This window comes from Lepus europaeus, chromosome 20 (assembly GCF_033115175.1).
Source record: "Lepus europaeus isolate LE1 chromosome 20, mLepTim1.pri, whole genome shotgun sequence".
Taxonomy (NCBI): domain Eukaryota; kingdom Metazoa; phylum Chordata; class Mammalia; order Lagomorpha; family Leporidae; genus Lepus; species Lepus europaeus.
In genome coordinates this window covers 59,434,962-59,455,085 of record NC_084846.1, presented here as the reverse complement: position 1 = coordinate 59,455,085, position 20,124 = coordinate 59,434,962, and the positions used below count along the sequence as shown (strand labels likewise).

At 42.7% G+C, this 20,124-nt stretch overlaps 1 protein-coding gene across 3 annotated transcripts in view; it reads left to right on the top strand.

The window, feature by feature from the left end:
- The first annotated feature begins 1,595 nt into the window (after positions 1-1,595).
- The window catches only part of CROT (carnitine O-octanoyltransferase), a 41,828-nt gene continuing 23,299 nt past the window's right edge, over positions 1,596-20,124 (top strand). The window contains exons 1-7 of one of the 3 annotated variants that reach the window (XM_062179166.1): positions 1,596-1,677; positions 2,219-2,312; positions 4,499-4,629; positions 7,786-7,910; positions 11,020-11,201; positions 11,359-11,483; positions 19,341-19,449. In XM_062179166.1, coding sequence (XP_062035150.1) covers positions 4,515-4,629; positions 7,786-7,910; positions 11,020-11,201; positions 11,359-11,483; positions 19,341-19,449 — 656 coding nt within the window. In that variant the 5' untranslated portion in view covers positions 1,596-1,677; positions 2,219-2,312; positions 4,499-4,514. Of the gene's footprint in view, positions 1,770-2,218; positions 2,313-4,498; positions 4,630-7,785; positions 7,911-11,019; positions 11,202-11,358; positions 11,484-19,340; positions 19,450-20,124 lie in introns of those variants that run through there. The other 2 variants (XM_062179167.1, XM_062179168.1) reach the window with 2 other exon arrangements.

Here is a 20,124-nt window from a genome sequence, read left to right as displayed (position 1 = left end):
GATTAAAAAAAGAAAAATCAGAACTTTTCTTAGTAAGGTGTGTCTACTATATATTATGCAATATCTCCAGCAAGCTGCACTGTGATTAAACACATCAATACTTCTGCAGAAAACTCATGAATATTCACACCAGGTGCGCATTCAGTTTCACCCAGCCTTGGTTCTGTTCAGGTCAGACAAGTACTAAAGGGGTTAGGAAAGACGGAGGGGTTGGGGCCTATAAGGCTAATTTGAAATCCAGTTCTCTAGAGAGTATTTGCTACCTAGTTCAAAACCAAGAAAAACTTTTGGTTTTCCCCTTCCAGATTAAAAAAAGAAACAGTGTATTTCATGTTAAGAATGAAACTTAGTACACCTTACTGCGGGCGGCAATCACAAAATGTATTAACCCGGGAAACTAACCCAGTGACCGTCCTCTGGAAGTTGCTGAGCTGCACTCGTGAAAATCCCGTTTCTCCGCACGATTGCAAGAGACATCACATCACCCGAGAAGCCAGGTTTGAGGTCGGGGCAGAGTGAAACCAGAGAAAAGGGAGACACGCGAGGCACACGGACAAATCAGAAACCCACACCCTGGGCGGTAAAGCCGATCTGTACTTAGCGCAATTTCGACCTTGAAAATTTGTTACTTTTTAAAAATTTTAAACAAAAATATAAATTAAAAATCCTTTTTTTTTGGGGGGGGGGTAATTCCCATCAGCGCCAGCTGGCCCCGGGCGGCGGACGCCGGCGGGCAGAGGCCCTCTGGGCCTCAGAGAGGACAGGACGAAGCCAAGCCGGGCTCTGCGGGCCGCTGTGCCAGGACCGGGGGACCGCGCGACTCCTTGACAAGCGCGGGCAGCCGTTCCCGCGGGGCGGGCGCAAGAGGCGGCGCGGCCTGGGGAGCCGGCGCCGGGCCGCGACGACGAGGGAGCCAGCGCGCCGCGTCCGGCGGAGGCTGAGGGACACCGGTCCGGCCGAGGCTGAGGGGCACCGGTCCAGCCGAGGCTGAGGGGCACCGGTCCGGCCGAGGGACACCGGTCCGGCCGAGGCTGAGGGACACCGGTCCGGCCGGGTCCGAGGGGCACTGTTCCGGCCGAGGCTGAGGGACACCGGTCCGGCCGAGGCTGAGGGGCACCGGTCCAGCCGAGGCTGAGGGACAACGGTCCGGCCGAGGGACACCGGTCCGGCCGAGGGGCACCGGTCCGGCCGAGGCTGAGGGGCACCGGTCCGGCCGAGGGACACCGGTCCGGCCGAGGCTGAGGGACACCGGTTCGGCCGAGGCTGAGGGGCACTGGGTCGGAGCCCCCCGAGCCGCCGCCATCCCAGCGGGCTGGGCACCTGCGCGGGCGGCGCGGAGCCCCTTGCCGCGCCCGGGCTCAGGGCGCCCGCACACAACGCACCTCACGAACTGCAGCCGGCGGCTCCGGGCCCGACGAGGCCCTGTCGGCCCCCCAGCTTCAATCACGGGGCGGGACCCTCGAGGCTGCCTGTCCAACCCCGTTCCCGGGCGAGCGCGGGGCGGGACCCTCGCGGCCTCCTGTCCAATCCCATTCCTCAGAGAGCGCGGGGCGGGAATTTCGCGCCTTCTGTCCAATCCGGGTTCTCGGCGAGCTCGGGGCGGGACTCTCGCGGCGTCTGGGCTACTCCGCCCCGCTGCGGCCCGCAGGGAGTCGGCCGCGGCGGCTGTCCGAGGCGGTGAGGACCCGCGGGCCCGCGGAGGCAGCGCTCCCTCCGCTGACCCTGCAGCTTGGGGTGCCGGGGCGAAGTGAAGTCGCAAAGGGCAGAGTTAAGTCGTGTGGGCCGCAGGGTTGGCGGGGCGGCGCCGTCCTGGCGCGCACATCTCGCCCGCGGGGTCTGAGGTGCCGTGAGGTGGGCCGCCGGGCCGGGCTGGCTGTGGTGGTCTTGCTGGGGTTTTCTCCCGTGGCGGCCTCCTGAGTGTGCAGCGCCGCCTTGGGCGGGTGGGGAGGAGCCCTTGTTCTCGGCTGCGCCGCCGATGCCCGGGCGCCGGGAGCGCCTGCGCCCCGCGGACCAGCCCGGGGAAGGTGCGGTCGTCTAAAGCCGGGCGACCCGGCGGCCGCTTACCTCTGTTCTCCCGCAGCGTGGGCCTTGGCCTGTGTTGGCAGTGACTGACAGGGGTCCGAGTCCTGGGGCCTCCGAGCTCCTGGGTTTTCTGCCTTCCACCACCTTTCACGAGCTTTTGTTATTTTATTTTATTTTTTTTCCTTGCTCCCCACAGTCTCCAGCCTGATTCAGCTCCCTGTGAGATTCCTCAGAGCAGATCTGCTCCTTCAGGCTCCTGGTGGTCCTGAACAGCCCATCTTAGTGGGCCGGTATGTGACAGCCTCTTCCTGCGCTTGCTGCTCCCGGTTGTCTTCCACCTCTTACTGCCCCAGAACTCCACGCTGAGTTCCGCGCCATCACCTTCTGAATGCTTTTGGAATTGTATTACTTAAACTTTGTGGTTGGGACTTCATGAGAACTCTTCCAGAACGATTCTGGAAAATTCGTCATTTTCAGATGTGCCTGCTGGGGACTTAGGCGCTGTAGTGGGTTTGAAATTCCTCCTCTTGTTCCCAGTTTCCTACAGTCTGTTAAGTGGCAGGGAGTTAAATAGAAAAGAACTTATTATCTAAGTGTGTGTGTGTATTTTCCTGTCGCTGCATAGAAATCAGCCACGAAATTAACATCAACAGAATTTATTATCTCCCTGCTTCTGTAGGTCTGCCGGCTGGGTGAGGTGAGCTGAAATCAAGGTTTCTGTAGGTCTGGGTTCTTTGCTGGAGCCTCTTATTAAGGAGGAGAATTCACTTCTAGGCTTGTAGAATTCAGTTCCCATGCACTTGCAGGAATGAGGGTCATTTTCCCTTACTATAGCAGCCTTGCCTCCCTCAGTTCTTTAAGGCCACACTTGCATGTTCAAAGTCAGCACCAGGAATCTTTATCTTGCTTTAAATCTCTTACATGTCTTCCACCCCAGTTATCTGCCCTGAGAAGCTCCTACTTCTAGATGTATTCAAAACAACAGTTAATGTCATTCATGCCATTATATTTTGGGCTTTCTTTGTTATGGAGCAGAGCTTAACTTCTGGTATGGAGAGATGGTCCAAAAATGAGGTATAACAGTGGTCTTATAGTTCCATGGCTTCTTCCTATACAATGATGTTCCATTTCAACTACCTGTAAACTTGGACCCAATGGAAATGCAGATCTCAGTCCAAATACAGACATGACCACTTTCAGCTACGTGCCCAAGTCAACTAACTTTAACTGAATTTCCTTGTCTTTCAGTGGATAATCATATAATGAGTTAGAGTCCTTTGATTTTTTTAAAAGATTTATTTATTTGAAAGAGTTTCAGAGCGAGAGAGAGACACAAACACATACATATACACATACACGGGGGAGGTGAGAGAGAGAGAAAGAGCATGAGAGAGAGAGAGAGAGAGATCTTCCATCTACTGGTTGACTCCACAGATGGTCGCAACTGCTGGGGCTGCACCAGGCTGATGCCAGGAGCTTCATCCCTGTCTCCCATGTGGGTAACAGAAGCACAAGCATTTGGGCCATCTTCCGCTGCTTTTCCAGGCCATTAGCAGGGAGCTGGACCAGAATTGGAGCAGCCGGGACTCGAATCGGTGACTGTATGGGATGCCAGCGTTGCAGGCAGTGGTTTTATTGGTTATGCCATAATGCCGGCCCTAGTTCTCAGATTTTTGTTTTTTAAAGTACCTGTCAAAGGACAATATAAAGAAAATAATCCAGCTTGAAACAAAAATATTATGGTAGGCAGAATTTTTTGAGTGGCCTTATACACACCTTAGAAACATTTCAGGTTATTTGAGTTCTCTAAAATGAATACATGTATGGAAACAAGGTTGCTATGGGATGCATGAAATCACTTTGCTTATACCAGCTTTCTGCATAATTAAGTTAACAGCAGTTTGTCATGTGTCTTACATGTTCTGTAATACTCCATAACTATAGTTAGGCAAGCCTTACACATCTTTTCATACACCCTTGAAGTTGTGTCTTAGCCCATCATCCTTTTATACAAATAGATTTCTACGTGTTCTTCAAGATCTGCTGCAGGTTGCCTCACTTCTATGTTGCTGCCTTGGTTTAGGGGAAAGATATAGTCTAACAAATTTGGGTGTGGCCTTAAACAAGTTAGTCTCTGAGTTTTGCTATACTAGTATATAGAATGACAGTGTGACCTTTCAGAGGTAATATGAAGGTCAGAGAACTAACAATGTATGTAACATATACTCTAGTACTTGGTAAATGGTACATGTTCAATAAAAGATCCCACACAAGTCTAGCACACTGAGTCTATATCCCCTACCTTTTTTTTTTTTCTTAAGTTTTTCTATGTAACAAGTTTGTAAATTCCATGAGAACTGGGGCCAAGTCCTGGATACACTGTGGTCCCTAAATACTGGCTTAGTGAACAGGACCTAGCATCTATAAAAGTATGTATGAACTTGAAGTTGTGAGGGCTGTCTCTTTTCTTCTTTAGTTTTCTTGTGATTGTCATGGAAAATCAACTGGCTAAATCAACAGAAGAAAGAACATTTCAGTACCAGGATTCTCTTCCATCACTACCCGTTCCTCCACTTGAAGAATCACTAAAAAAATACCTTGAATCAGGTATGATTGCAATCTTTTAGTATACAGTGATCTTGCTAGCAGCTTAGATAACTGTAATGCTGTTAGAAGTTGAAAATCTAACTACTTCTTTGTTCTAGACTCAGAATAAAATATCCTTAAGATATCCAAAACCTTTCTTTTTATGTTAATTTTTAATTTATGTTAACTTTCCCATAGTTTGAAAAGCCAGAAAGTATAATAATGAAAAGTATAATCCTCTGCCCATCTCATGACCCTCTCTGCTTGCAAATCATATTCTCCAGCAAGATTTTAAAATCTTTTACCTGTTTTTTTTTGTGTTGTTTATCTCCATATTTAAATGGACATTCTTTTATTACTGTTTCTTGAGTACTTTAGTTGTAGATCTTATAAATTCCTGAAAAGGTGTGGATTTAGCTCTCTTATGTTCTTGGTCCCTTCCTGCCCCATTGTATGTACAATTCAATACCCACTCAGTATCCTCATGCTCTCAAGATAGAGGTGACAAAGGCACCAATTGAGATCTCACAGATTTTAATTAGTATTTACCTGATTTATATCACCTGACCATCACTGGTTTTGTTATGCGATTATCATTCACAAGTGGACCAGGGCTTTTACTTCGATTACCTTTTCACTGCAATTTCTTGTTTTTACTCCTTTTTTATTTGCTTTGCATTCATAAATTGTTAGACACTTCAGTACACTGACAGTCCCTTAATACATTTAGAAACTAAGCTGTTCAGTCAGTTTCATTCTTTCTTGGAGACATCCCTCCTGGAGCCCCCTCTCTGCCTGCTCTGATCGCCATTAACTTTTCTTGGGCTTGCTGGACAGCTGATCTTGGGCTTCCCTTTTTTGGGACTGTGATGATTCTCTTCACCTGTCTCTCCTGTTTTGGCATCTGTTTATTAGTTTACTTCCCTATTTTGTGGAATCATCAGTATCTACCTAAGAAAGGATATTTGGGAGAAAAAGTTCTAAGACCTAAAATTTACTTGATTATTTGCTTGAATTTAAACTCTGTGTTAGAAATAAATTTTTTTTAAGAGTTTTGAAGACATTGTTTGTTCCCCTTGAAAAGTGTGATGTTATTCTAAGTTTTCATCATATGTATGCATATGATATGTATGTATATGACCTATTGTTTTTTACTCACTGCATGCATTTTCTCAGATGTGTCCTTTGATAGCCTTTTCATTTGTTTCTCTGGGTAGTCATTGGGTTCTTTAGTTTAAAAAGTTACATTTTTCAGTTCCAGGGAATTTTTAATGTAATTTCTCTGAAAAGAATAGTTTTCTCCTCCTTTCTTTGTCCTTTTGGGGTTGAGTTCTTTTGTATGAAGTTTTTGTTTTGTTTTTGGAGTCAGGGAGTAAGGGAGCTCCTGTCTTGTGATTCACTCCCCAAATACCTGGAACAGCTGGGGCTAGGCCAGGCCCATGAGTGGAACTAAACCTCAGTCTTCCACAAGGGTGTCAGGGACCCAGCCACTTGAGCCACTACCTGCTACCTCCCAGGGTGAGCATTAATAGAAACTCTACCCCAATTTCTCATCACCTTCCACTTCCTAGGCCTTAGAAGGTAGAGCCAGAATTTGAACCCAGGCACTCTGATATGAGGTGTGGGTATTGCAAACATGGTTCTTAAAATATTTTTTTCCGGGGATCGGGCACTGTGGTGTAGCAGGCAAAGCCGCCATCTGTAGTGCTGACATCCCATATGGGCGCAGGTTCAAGTCCCAGCTGCTCCACTTCTGATCCAACTCTCTGCTATGGCCTGGGAAAGCAGTGGAAGATGGCCCATGTGGTTGGGCCCCTGCACCCATGTGGGACACCCAGAAGAAGCTCCTGGCTCCTGGCTTAAGACTGGCCCAGCTCCAGCCGTTACGGCCATCTGGGGAGTGAACCAGAAGATAGAAAATCTCTCTCTCTCCCCACCCCACCCCTCTGTTTCTCTCTTTCTCTACGCCTCTGCCTCTCTGTAACTCTGCCTTTCAAGTAAATAAATAAATCCCTAAAAATTTTTTTCCTCTTTAATTGTTAATGCCTTTCCTTTTTAAAAAGGTCTATTTACTGTTAGATATCACCAGTCCTTTTTGTTTATTTTACTATTTGACTCTCATGTGAGAAGCTCTTCTCAGCTATCTGGTATGAGTGAGACTCTAAAAAGCTGACTGGGAACTCTGTGTGCATGGTAGTAGTGGACCTTATTGTTGGATAGTTAGAGATGTATTGATTCATTAGGACATACCAGAATACCAGCATCCCTTTCTGTTGTGATCAGTTTTCCAAAAGAGGAATCCTTTAATTTTTTTTTTTTTTTTTTGACAGGCAGAGTTAGAGAGAGACAGAGACAAAGGTCTTCTTTCTGTGGGTTCACCCCCCAAATGGCTGCTACAGCCGGTGCACTGTGCCGATCCAAAGCCAGGAGCCAGGTGCTTCCTCCTGGTCTCCCATACGGGTGCAGGGCCCAAGCACTTGGGCCATCCTCCACTGCCTTCCTGGGCCACAGCAGAGAGCTGGACTGGAAGAGGAGCAACCGGGACAGAATCTGGCATCCCAACCAGTACTAGAATCTGGGGTACCGGCGCCGCAGGCGGAGGATTAGCTTAGTGAGCCAGGCGCCAGCCAGGAATCCTTTAATTTCTGATTTACATCTTAAGTTTCAGAAGTTTTGATTTTCGTGGAACATGGACCTGTGTCATTTTTTTGGGAAGGAAATCATTGTTTTCCATGAAGTACCCTAAGCTGCCCTGGATAGGATTCACACTTATGTTTACATACATGCTCCATCTGTGTGCATGATAATCACAGCTCTTATTCGAACACTAATACGAAGATGTTTTATTAGTTGTGTTTAGTGGGGTTCACTTTCCTTCTGGTCAAATACTCATAGCTAAACAATAGTCCTACCTCATAATCTTAACTATCATCTAGAATGTTTTTAAAATAATTTTTCTGAAAGTTATCAGATTACATAATAATCACTATTTTAGTGTATTATATATTGTTGATTTTCAGCCATTTTCATATTGTAAAGTGTTAAAATTTATTAAATTGCTGTGATATTTAATACTGTGTCTTATATACCTGAGTCTTAAGATTTGTATAATAATAATTGAAGTGAGTTGCTGGTACTTGATGTCTAAGCACTTTAATGCATATTTTCCCTTTATAGTAAAGCCTTTTGCAAATGAAGAAGAATATAAGAAAACTGAAGAAATAGTTCAAAAATTTCAAAATGGAATTGGAGCAGAATTGCACCAGAAGTTACTTGAAAGGGCAAAAGGAAAAAGAAATTGGGTATTTATGTTATACTTACCATAGAAAAATTGATATTTAAATGATGAGAAATAAAAATGTAAATGGCTTTCATTTTTAAATTATTGGTGTAAAAATCCTTGCAGTCTTTATGTTCATCCTACAGAATAAATTAATCACTGAACTCTGGGAAGTTTTGAGTGTTGTGGGTGGGCCCCCTTCTTAGATGTTAAAATGCAGCTTTTCTAGGAGTAGTGATTCTGAATGGGATGTCTGGAATGGGACTACATGTGGTTCTGACACAGGTGATCTGTAGACCGTATGTGAGTATAGCCTGTAAAACTGGCAAACACTAAAATAGGCATGTCACATAGGTGGCAGAGAAATATTGAAATAGTATATAGGAGAAAAAGCCCATTACCAAATTGGAGTGGAGCATAGTTACGAACATTATATGTTTCAGTTAGATGAATTGGAGAAGTTGGTACAGTAATTATTGAGGGTCTTGATAATTTTCACAAGGGGTCTGACTTCTTAAGCTCAATCATTTCTTTACTTCTCTAGCATATGAAATAGAGGCTGAGTCTTCATAATTAAAAGGCATTGCCTTACTCTATAGGTAATGATTATAACTAACTTTTAGATTCAGAAATGAAAAGCAAGCTTATCTTGTCATGAGCCATTTTGATTTATAATGGAGTAATAAAATTTATACTTCCACATTTCTTTGTTTTCAATTTTGAGGCTTGAGTGATTTTAACTGAAGTGGGATAAAGGTAAAGAAGTTGTTCTGCCTTTATTTTTTATGCTTCTGTCATTTTCTGAATTACTAAATATAATTTACAACATCAGTTTCTTCCAAAATAACTCCAGGTAATTTGATAAGATCTGCTTACTTACGCATGAAATTCAATGGTGTATTGTGAAAGAGGGACACTTAGCATGCAGTGCCTATGAAGAATCTAAATTAGTTTCTTTTGAAGATTTATTTATTTGAAAGAGTTACAGAGAGAGGTAGAGCCAGAGAGAGAGAGAGAGAGAGAGAGAGGGAGGGAGGGAGGTCTTCCATCCACTGGTTCACTCCCCCCAAATGACCGAAATGGCCAGAGCTGAGCTGATCCAAAGCCAGGAATCAGGAGCTTCTTCCAGGTCTTCCCACACGGGTGCAGGGGCCCAAGGACTTGGACCATCTTCTACTGCTTTCCCAGGCCATAGCAGAGAGCTAGATCAGAAGTGGAACAGCCAGGACTCGAGCCGGTGCCCATATGGGATGCCAGCACTGTAGGCCATGGCATTAACCTGCTTTACAACAGCGTCAGCTGCCTAAATTAGTTTTAAACCTATTGAAAAGCTTTTATATTTCTGGCTTAGAATTTCAGTTTTTGTTGGAAAAAGAAAATTGTAAGTGCCTTAGTAACTATTATCATTAGATGAGAATTTATTGAGTATCTGTTATACTAGAGGTTCTTTGAGAAAATGCATGCTTTGTTAGGTACTTCAGTGTGATGATCTGAGGGTGCCTTTTCAGTGCTCTATTGTTTCAGGGTTTTGATAGTGTGGTTAAACCAAATAATATTTAGAATTCTGCAGTTCCATCCCTTGAAAAATTCTCACAAAATTATTTTCAATATCTATAATGATTTCAGGTAAGAAAATGTTTTTTGTACTCTATAGAATACTGTACAGCAGTAAAAAAAAAAAAATGAAATCCAGTCATTTGCAACAAAATGGAAAACATCATGCTGAGTGAAATGAGCCAGTCCCAAAGGGACAAATATCGTATGTTCTCCCTGATTGGTGACAACTAACTGAGCACCTAAAAGGAAACCTGTTGAAGTGAAATGGACACTATGAGAAACAATGTCTTGATCAGCCCTTGTCCTGACTGTCGAGGAACAACTTACTATTTTATCCCCTTTAGTATTTTTTTTTGTTGTTGTTCTACTTAATACCATTGGTTGAACTCTTTAACTAACACACAGTTATTCTTAGGCATTTAAATTTAACTGAAAAGTGATCCCTGTTAAATATAAGAGTGGGAATAAGAGAGGGAAGAGATGTGCAGTTCAGCACATGCTCACTCGGAGTTACCCCTAATGGTAGAGCTAGAAATGTGCCAGGGGATTCCAATTCAATCCCATCAAGGTGGCATGTACCAATGCCATCTTGTTAAAGTGATCAGTTTAAGTTCATAATTGATCAAAAAGATAGGATTAAGTGTCAAAGGGATTACATAAGTAAGACCAGTGTCTGCAAATAATAATTGATAGAATTAAAAAGGAGAGAATGATCTTACATGGAAAGCAGGATACACAGCAGACTCATAGAATGGCAAATGCCCTAAATAGCACTCTGGCCTTAGAATCAGCCCTTAAGGCATTCTGATCTGGCTAAAAAGCCCATGAGAGTTTCACAGGCATGGAAAACCAAGACACGGCGGGGGGGGGGGGGGGGGGGGATGACCTAAATGGAAGATCTCTGTGAGAGATCCCAGCTGAAAGAACAGGCCATCAAATAAGGCAGTACCTTTCTCTGAAGGGAGGAGTGAACTTCCACTTTGACTATGGCTTTGTCTAAATAAGATTGGAGTTGGTGAACTCAAGAGGCTTCCATAGCCTTGACAGCTCACGATAAGAGCCTCGGGTGATTACTGATGTCATAAATAAGAGTGTCAGTTGTTAAATCAACAACGTGAGTCACTGTGCACCTGCTCCCTATGTAGAACCTCTGTCCTTAATGTGTTGTACTATGCAAATTAATGGTAAAACTGCTACCCAAACAGTACTCTATACTTTGTGTGTCTTTGTGGGTGCAGTCTGTTGAAATCTTTACTTAGTATATACTAAATTGATCTTCTGTATATAAGGATAATTGAAAATGAATTGTGGTGAAGAATGGGATGGGAGAGGGAATGGGAGAAGGGATGGTTGCAGGTGGGAGGGATGTTATGGGGGGAAAAGCCACTATAATTCAAAAGTTGTACTTTGTAAATTTATATTAAATAAAAGTTAGAAAAAGGAAGAAAAATATGTTTTTAAGTTTGAAGATTAGTAAAGAACCAATGTTGCTTGCTTTTTTTTTTTTTTTTTTTGCCAGCAGTTATGCATTCACATATTGTGAAGGATATTAGGCTGATGTTAATTTCTTTTAGCTGGAGGAGTGGTGGCTGAATGTGGCCTACCTGGATGTTCGTATACCATCACAACTGAATGTCAACTTCGCGGGTCCTTCGCCCCATTTTGAACACTACTGGCCTCCAAAAGAAGGCACTCATTTAGAAAGAGGAAGTATAATTCTTTGGCATAACTTGAACTACTGGCAGCTATTAAGAAAGTAAGAATACTTAAGTGAATTTGTAATAGGTTTACCTGATGTCTCAGGTGGCAAAATGTTGAGAAGCTTCATTTATTTGGGATTGAGTGCTATAGATGTGCCTGGTTGGTTTATAAGTTTAATAATGAGTTCTTGATCAAAATACTGTTTTTAATAGGGAAAAAGTGCCTGTTGACAAAGTTGGGAACACTCCTCTAGATATGAATCAATTCCGAATGCTGTTTTCTACCTGCAAGGTTCCAGGAATTACTAGAGATTCAATTATGAATTATTTTAGGACTGGTAAGTAAAAACATGCAAATGTGTTGGGATTTGCATAGTTTGATGTAATTTTTACTGAGTCGCCATGGAACACAGTTTTGAAAAATGTTTGCTTGTTGGACTTTGACAAAGACTTTCCATGAATCATCTAAGTTTTTCTATTTTGTTGGGATGTAATGTATGGGAACAGGTTTTCCAAACTCTGACATGGTTCAGCACAAACTTGTGGCTGTGTTGTAGCATCTGAGAGTTTAAACAATTTAGCTGAAGAGTAGAATTCTGAATCAGAATACTGAAGAAATCCTGGAGCATATGTTCTGGGTGCTTTTCTTTCTACTGTCATCTCTACTATCTGAACTATCCATTCAGGTGTTTGCTTGTCAGTTCATCATACTCATTTCTCTTTGCAAATATGTTTTCCTTATCTGAGCTGAAAGCCTGGAGGCAAATAGGTTTAGATTGACCCATCAAATTTGTTTTTACAGTTCAGTGGCAATTTTTGCTTGATGTCCCCCTCAAATGGAAAAATTTGTTGTAACTGCTGATGTTATTACTTTGGGAATGTTTTTGTTTTTTGAAACTGATGACAGTTTACAATTACTGTAGAGTACAATTTTGAGTGGATAAAGTAAAGGTTTTAAGAGCCAATTAAGCTCACACAGTGAGGGATATTAGTTTACTGTTACAGAGAATTCAACTTCTCTTACTAAGCCCCTATAGATGATTGAGGCGTTCAGTGTCTTTGAGCCCATGTGATTTACCTTAATGTTGCAAGTGAAAGAATTAAAAGAAATTTCAGGGAAACTGGGTTATTCATAGCATAATTTAGTGTCCAAATATAAGTGGAAAAGAACAACAGAAAAGTGATGTAAGAATAGCAGTAATGAAGAGAGGAAAATTGAAAACTGATGTTGCTAAGTCCTGGTTTTGAATTTGGTCTTGGTTACTTAGGTATGTCCTTTATAAAGTAACTCCTTCAAGTTAGAGTGTGTAAAACAAGGATTCATTAATAACATTTCTTGTTACAGTGGTATAAACTGTCATAATATTTTTAGACTTAGAGCTATGTGAAGAAGTAGATAGGGATAAAGCAGGAGTAATAAGTAAACAAGGAAAAATTCAGAATGAGTGGTAAGTACTGTGTAGAAAATTTAAATGAATAATATGTGACTGTTTTAAGTTACACTGTAGAGAAGGCTTCTCTGGGGATATGAATGATATGGTGGACCAGTGTAGGTTTTGGCTTTTTTTAGTTTGGTTTAAGTCAGTTTTGTTTTTGTGGTGTGTGTGTGTGTTGAGGGAAGAATCTCCCCCAGGGAAGAAATAAACTTGGCATGTTCAAAAAGCAATAGGTCAGAGCAGAGCAGGCAAGAGGGAGAGGGGTGGATTGAAGAGGTGACTAGAGACCCTGTAGTAAAGCAAGAGAATAGGTTTTTGGCTTTTTTTTTTTTTTAATTTTTGACAGGCAGAGTGGACAGTGAGAGAGAGAGAGACAGAGAGAAAGGTCTTCCTTTGCCGTTGGTTCACCCTCTAATGGCCGCCGCGGTAGCGCGCTGCGGCCGGCGCACCGCACTGTTCCGATGGCAGGAGCCAGGTGCTTCTCCTGGTCTCCCATGGGGTGCAGAGCCCAAACACTTGGGCCATCCTCCACTGCACTCCCTGGCCACAGCAGAGAGCTGGCCTGGAAGAGGGGCAACCGGGACAGGATCGGTGCCCCGACCGGGTTTTGAGAAAAGTAGTAACATGCAGATTTATGTTCCAAAAGACCATGCTTCCTGCTGTAAGCATAGAAGCAGGGAGATGAATTAGGCAGCTATTAGGATCATCCAAGTGAGCTGATAAAGGCATGTGCTAGGGTGGTGGAAAGGTACCAGATCCTAGATATATTTTGGATATGGGGTCAGCAGAATTTTCAGAGTTAAGTTGTGAGATACAAGACAGAAACAGCAATCAGAGATGACTTTAAGATATTTGACTTCAGCAATTAATGGGATATATTAATGTGTAGGTTCATATGGTAAGGAAAATTGGGAGGAGATGTTTTAGGGAGAAAAATCAAGAGGTACCTTGGACTATGTTGAATTTAAGATGCCTTGTAGTAGAAATCTAAGCAGGCAATTGGAGACAAGGTGTAGAATTCTGGGAAAGATTAAGTACTGTAGATAGTGACTTTAGGACTCATCACCAGTAGGCAGAAATGATTTTTAGAGCTGTTAGAGTAGGTTAGGGGCCAGCACTATGGCATAGTGAGTAAAGCCACTGCCTGAAATGCTGGCATCTTATATGGGCGCCGGTTTAAGACTCGGCTGCTCCACTTCTGATCCAGCTCTCTGCTATGGCCTGGAAAAGCAGTGGGAGATGGCCCAAGTCCTTGGGCCCCTGCACCTGTGTGGGAGACCCGGAGGAAGTTCTTGGCTCCTGGCTTCAAATCAGCACAGCTCCGGCTGTTGCGTCCAATTAGGGAGTGAACCGGTGAATAGAAGACCTCTCTTTGTCTCTCTGCCTCTCCTTCTCTCTCTGTGTAACTCTGGCTTTCAAATAAATAAATAATTTTTTTTTAAAAAAAGAGTAGTTTAAATTACTTTTGGCACATATGTAAGTAAGGGTGCTGGACTTGGGGGAGCAGTACTAACTCTTATCATAACCTAATAGAGGAGGAGGAGCCAGCAAAGGAGACCAAGAGAAGTAGGAAGAAAATGAGCCCAGTGGTCCCCTTGAAGTCAAGAGAAGGAAGTGTTTTATTTATGCTGGTGGAAATGTGACCACTGGGTTTGTCAGCAGAATGGGAACAGACGCTGTCCTTGACCAGAGCAGTTTTAATGCAAGCGGAGGAAAAAAGCTCAATTTAAAGAGATGAAAGCAAATTGATGAAGTAGTGACAACATTTGGAAATAATACTTGAAAAAATGTTGGTATACAGTGGAAGATTTAAAAACTTGTGTTTTAAACGATTGATGATACTACATCTTAGTAATAATAGAGGAGATAAGGGGCCAAATCATTGAGAAGAGGAGGGGTGGGAGGTAAAGACCAAGATGGTAGAGGAAAGGATCTCCCACCAAAGAAAGGAGGGACCAGGAGGGAGTGCATCTGGATGCAGATGAGGAGCCACTTCTGTTGCAGGAAGATGAGGAGCTCCTTTGTATTGCTTGTGTTTTCCTTAGTCAAGCTGAGTTCCTTAGCTGAATTGGAAGATTTGAGGAGAAATGAGAAGATTTAAAATAGTCATTGTGGGATATGGGAAGAGGAATTGTGCTGTAGAAATGTGAGGTTGCTGAGTAATGTTTAGTGCCCATTTGAGATGTATGTTCATGAATTTAAAATTATACTGGATGATGTGTGTTTTCTTAAGCAATATGCAGGGGCAAGTGCAGAGGTAAGGATTTTTGCAAGGGAGAAATTGCAATGTAGGGCTATAGAACCTGTTCTTGATAAGGAGAAAATACAAGAAATTTTATGTGTTGAAAGGAGGGCAGAGTGTAAGGTGCTGGCCTAGTAAGGAGTCTGTAACCAGAACTAGTTTGCTTTTTAGCCTTCCCCTAAGAGAGCAGGATGAATCATGTTTTCATCCTTGTTTACCTCATTTCGCTCCAGAAGTTCATACTTTCCATATCATCTCTTGTCATCTTTGATCCAAGTTTCCTACTGCTGTGACTTACCCCCACCACTTCCCCAAACCCTTCTGAAACTTTCTCAAGTTCATGATCAGCAAAATCCACTGCATCCTCAACTTTTACTCTGAAAGATTCCACCACTACTTCTCTTGTAAGCATCTCAGTTGGAGATTTTTTTTGTTTTAATGTTTATTCTTTAGTTCTAAAGGCTTCATGGGAGGTGTTGGCATCCTGTTTGTTTCCCTTTGCCTTTTCCATTTTCTGTTTTTACAATTTGGACTCTTTTGGCAGAAAAAAAAAAAAAAAGCTGTTAGGTTTTATAACCACTGCTCGTGATCAGTATAATGACTGCTCCTGACCATTCCCTTTCACTCATTGGTTACTTTAGCATCAGTCTCACTGTTTTTCTGTTACTACCTCAATCCCATTCTTGATGACTTTGGCTTCCAATTGTAGATTGCCTTCTCTTGTTTCCTTCACTTTCTACCTGAAGGAATCTGTCCCTCTGCCCCCTCCCGTGGCCATGTCCTAGACCTTGCTGTTCCAGCACTTGTTGTGTCATCATTTCAAGCAGTTCACATCCTTTTGTGCTTCATCTGCACTATCTTATTTTTTTAAATTTGTACTTATTTATTTTAATTTTTTTTTAAGAGAACGAGATAGATATTTTCCATCCACTGGTTCACTCCCCAAATACCCACAGTAGTTGGGGCTGGGCCAGGCCTAAACCTGGAGGCTGGAATTCCATCCAGTTCTCCCATGTGGGTGTTAGGGTCCCAAGTATTTGAGCCATCATCTGCTGGGTCCCGGATATACATCAGTAGGAAGGTGGATCTGAGACCGAGGCAGTACTTGATCCCAGGCATTCTGATGGGATGCAGGCATCCCAAGTGGCGGATTAACTTGCTCTCCGCAATACCTGCCCCGCCTCAGCTATTTCTGTAACCATATCATGATTTGCAATTCAGTGACCTAACTACTCATAGATTTCCACTTTGCTCTACTCCATTCTTGACTGTACCACTCCTTGGATACAAATTTAAATCTATACCTGCCCCCACCCCCAGTATTAATCCTATAGAAGCTTGACCCTATTTAAAACTCAGCTGTATCAAGTATACCTCCCCTAGCAAATTTACTTGCCCAGGGAAAGCCAGAAAACCTCACTATGTCAGCTAAATCTCAAGTGGGTACACAGCACAGCCTCATCACCGTATTCTTTGGTCAACTTGTTCCTTTCAGAGAAGACGGATGCCTTTCTCCATCCTTATTCTCTGCTAGTGAACTCTTTTCTTATTGTTAGTAAACAGAAAACAATATTTTCATCACCAAATTTACCAGCCTATCTTTGGTAGGCAGAATAATGGTCCCCCAAAAATGTGCACATGCTACTCCCTAGAACTGTGACTTTATTAGGTTACATGGTAAAGGAGAATTCTGGTTGCTACTCAGTTGTCCTGGAGATGGGGAGGATTATCTTGGATTATTTGTATGGGCCCAAAAGAATCTTAAGGAAAAGGAAGACAGGAGAGAGAACTGAGAGGGGAAAGCATATGAATGTTGTGATTACCCCTGGATGGCTTTGAAGATGGAAGAAGGTGTTCCTGAGCCAAGTCATGTGGGCGGCCCTTCCAAAAGCTGGAAGGGGGAAGGAAACCACCTCTCTAGAGCTCCAGAATGACCACAGCCTGCTGACTCCTCCAGTTTAGCCGCACTAAGACACATTTCAGATTTCTGGCCTTCAGACTATAAGGCAGGAAGTTGTGTTGATTGAGTCACTGAGTAAATGGTAATTGTTAGTGCAGGCTTTGAGAACATCCGGTATTTTCCCATCCTCTTGCAGTACATTATCACACATTTGTATACTTTGTCTTTTTCTTCAATAATAGATGTCATGTTCTGACTCCTAAGGTCAACTCTCTCAAACGTGTTCTGGACCTCATGTTGTCTCATCAAGGATCTTGCATGTGCGTTATATGCATTGCTATTTTTCTGCTGTATTATCTGTTTTTCTCTTTGCTAGATGTTCCAATCTGGACTATCTCCTTTTTTTTTTTTTTTTTTTTAAGATTTATCTGTTTGAAAGAGTGACAGAGAATGAGAGGGATAGAGTCCTTCCATGTGCTGGTTCACTCCTAAAATGGCTGCAACAGCCAGGTCTGGGCCAGGCTGAAGCCAGGAGCCAGAAATTCCATCTGGATTTCCCACATGGGTGGCAGGGGCCCAAACACTTGAGTCATCCTCCTCTGCCTTCCCAGGTGAATGAGCAGGAACCTGGATCAGAAGCAGAGCAGGTAGGGCTCAAACCAGCCCTCTGATACAGGATCCCGCCTTGCAGGCATGGCTTCACCCACAATACCAGCCTGTCCTTAAAGTAAAAGAAAAATAACTTGTTTCCTTCAAATGTCACTCTCTAGTCAAAGACACCATCTTCTCTCACTTAGGTCATTTTTGCCTGCCTCCTAACTCACCTTGCTGCATCTTCTCTTTTGGCCATAATCTGTTTTCCATGTAGCAGCTGGAATGACCTTTCTTAAGTATTGGATTACATTATCACTGTCACTCTTCAGCTTCTTTCCCATTGTACTTCAAATTGAAAGCCCGTTCTGAGGTCAGTATGATGCGTCCGCCGCTCTGTACTTTTTTTTCCTGCTCTGAGGCACTGACCTCATTTCCCTCGAAGTGAAGCAGCCACAGTTTTCCTAATGTCTTTTCACTTGCCATTCCTGTGGAACTGCCATGGCACACTTCCTCACTTGGTGCAGTTTTCTGCCCAGGCATCCCATCTTAGGTTCATCCTGAGTTAACATCTCTTATCATCAGCTCCACTTCCAACTGTTTATTGATTAATTAGGCATCTGATGTATTTTCTTTATTTTCCAGCCCTAAAATTTGGGAAGATGTGGTCAGTAGATGATAGCAATAAAAGGTGGTGGTTGCCAATGTGTAAGGATCTGGAGGAGAAGAGAGACAAAAGTAGTAGCCATTAGGAGCCGGGAAAATACATACTCACCTCCTAGTTCTTGAGAAAATAGGTACAAGACTAGTGTTATCAGTAGTCCTTTTTTGTAGTTTCATGAAATAATGTGGGTAAAGCACTCAGCACCACCCAATACATTTCCTTCCAGTGGCAGTGTGTAAGGGTACTTCAGAGAGTTCATGGGAAAATAGAATTAAAAGATCAGTGTATTTTGGTACAAATTCTTTTCTTTAAAATTTTTATTTTTCTTTTTATTTGAAAGGCAGGGGTTAGATCTATCTGTCTTTCTATCTCTGTCTGTCTGTCTGTCTATTTTCCATTTGCTGATTCACTCTCCACATGCCCTTAACAGGTAGGGCTGGGCCTGGCTGACGCCAGTTCAAACCGGTCTCCCCCATGGGTGGCAGGGACCCAAGGACTTGAGCGGTCACCTGCTGCCTCTGAGGGTGTACACCAACAGGAAGCTAGATTAAAAACAGAAAAACTGAGACTTGAAACAAGCTTTCTTGATACACAGTGCCAATGCTCCAAGTGGCAACTTTACTGCTGTGCTAAAAGCCCACCTATTCATTGTATGGCTTTTCCATGAACCTTTTGAAGGTCCCTCATGTATGTATATTTCTCTTCCTCTTTTTAATTTTTGCTGTCATGTAGGAAGACCCTTGGCAAAGAAAGTAGTAACTAAAAAAACTGGTCTAAGTAAGAGTAGTCTGAAATTTACAACAAATAAACTGTTCTTGGGGAATTAATGTGTGCCAAAGGGATCAGAATTCATAGTGATATTTACTGTTAGCAGAGCCTTAATTAGAAACAGACTGGGCCAAACTCTTTCTTCTTGTCACTTACCCATGTAGTGTTCATTTCTACTTAAAACATTTTTTTTTGCTTTGAGCAATTATAGTTTGATATCTTTGCAGTTAAATTATTTGAAGAACAGTTAACAAAATAATCCCAAAGAGAAGCTCATGAATTCAAATGATTCTCCTCTCTCTGGGCCCCTTCTACTATTCTCGTTTCTTTCCCCAAATAAAACTAGAAGACCTTGTGGCAGTTTGGGATTTGTATGATTCTCAGGGTATATAATTATTTGAAGTTCTCATGGATTTCTAGGTATTGTCTATGGACACATTTAAAGATATGTATTTACATCATAGTAACTGAAATTCTTTTAACTTGCATGTTGTTCATGTTATATATTTGATGAATATATGATGAAAAAAAATAACTTTCCTCCAGTTTAACTTTGGGAGATTTGAGTCTTCTGTCTTCTGTTTCTTTTTCCAGAGAGTGAAGGGCATTCCCCAAGTCACCTTGCAGTGCTGTGTCGTGGCCGAGTTTTTGTCTTTGATGTAATACATGAAGGCAGTCTGATCACCCCGCCAGAGTTTCTCAGGTTTTCAAACTACTTTATCTTGAGTCTCATTACATGTTAAGTTTTTACTTGAGTTAAAAAAACAAATGTTCAGAAACACCTTTCTGTGAAATGTCAATAAAATGAAAAACAAAATTTTATACATGCTTACTTTTAAAGAACTTTTCTTTTTAATTTAATTTTTTGAGACACAGGGAGAAGATGCAGAGATTAGAAAAAGATTAGTTCTTAATTTTATTATATGCACTTGAATATGTTCTACTTGGAGAAAAGGAAACCATAGATATGTCCCTTTTCCTGCTCGAGACTTTTTTTTTTCAAGATTTTAAATATTTGAGAAATAGAGTTATAGACAGTGAGAGGGAGAGACAGAGAAAGGTCTTCCTTCCGTTGGTTCACTCCCCAAATGACTGCCACAGCTGGAGCTGGGCCAATCCGAAGCCAGGAGCCAGGAGCTTCTTCTGGGTCTCCCACATGGGTGCATGTGTCTAAGGTCCTGGACTCTCTTCCACTGCTCTTCCAGGCCACAGCAGAGAGCCAGATCAGAGGTGGAGCAGCTGGGACTCGAACCAGTATCCATATAGGATGCGGGCACTGCAGGCAGTGGCTTTACCCACTATGCCACAGCGCCAGCCCCAATGCATTTTTTTAAAAAGATGTATTTATTTGTTTGAAAGCCAGAGTTACAGAGGCAGA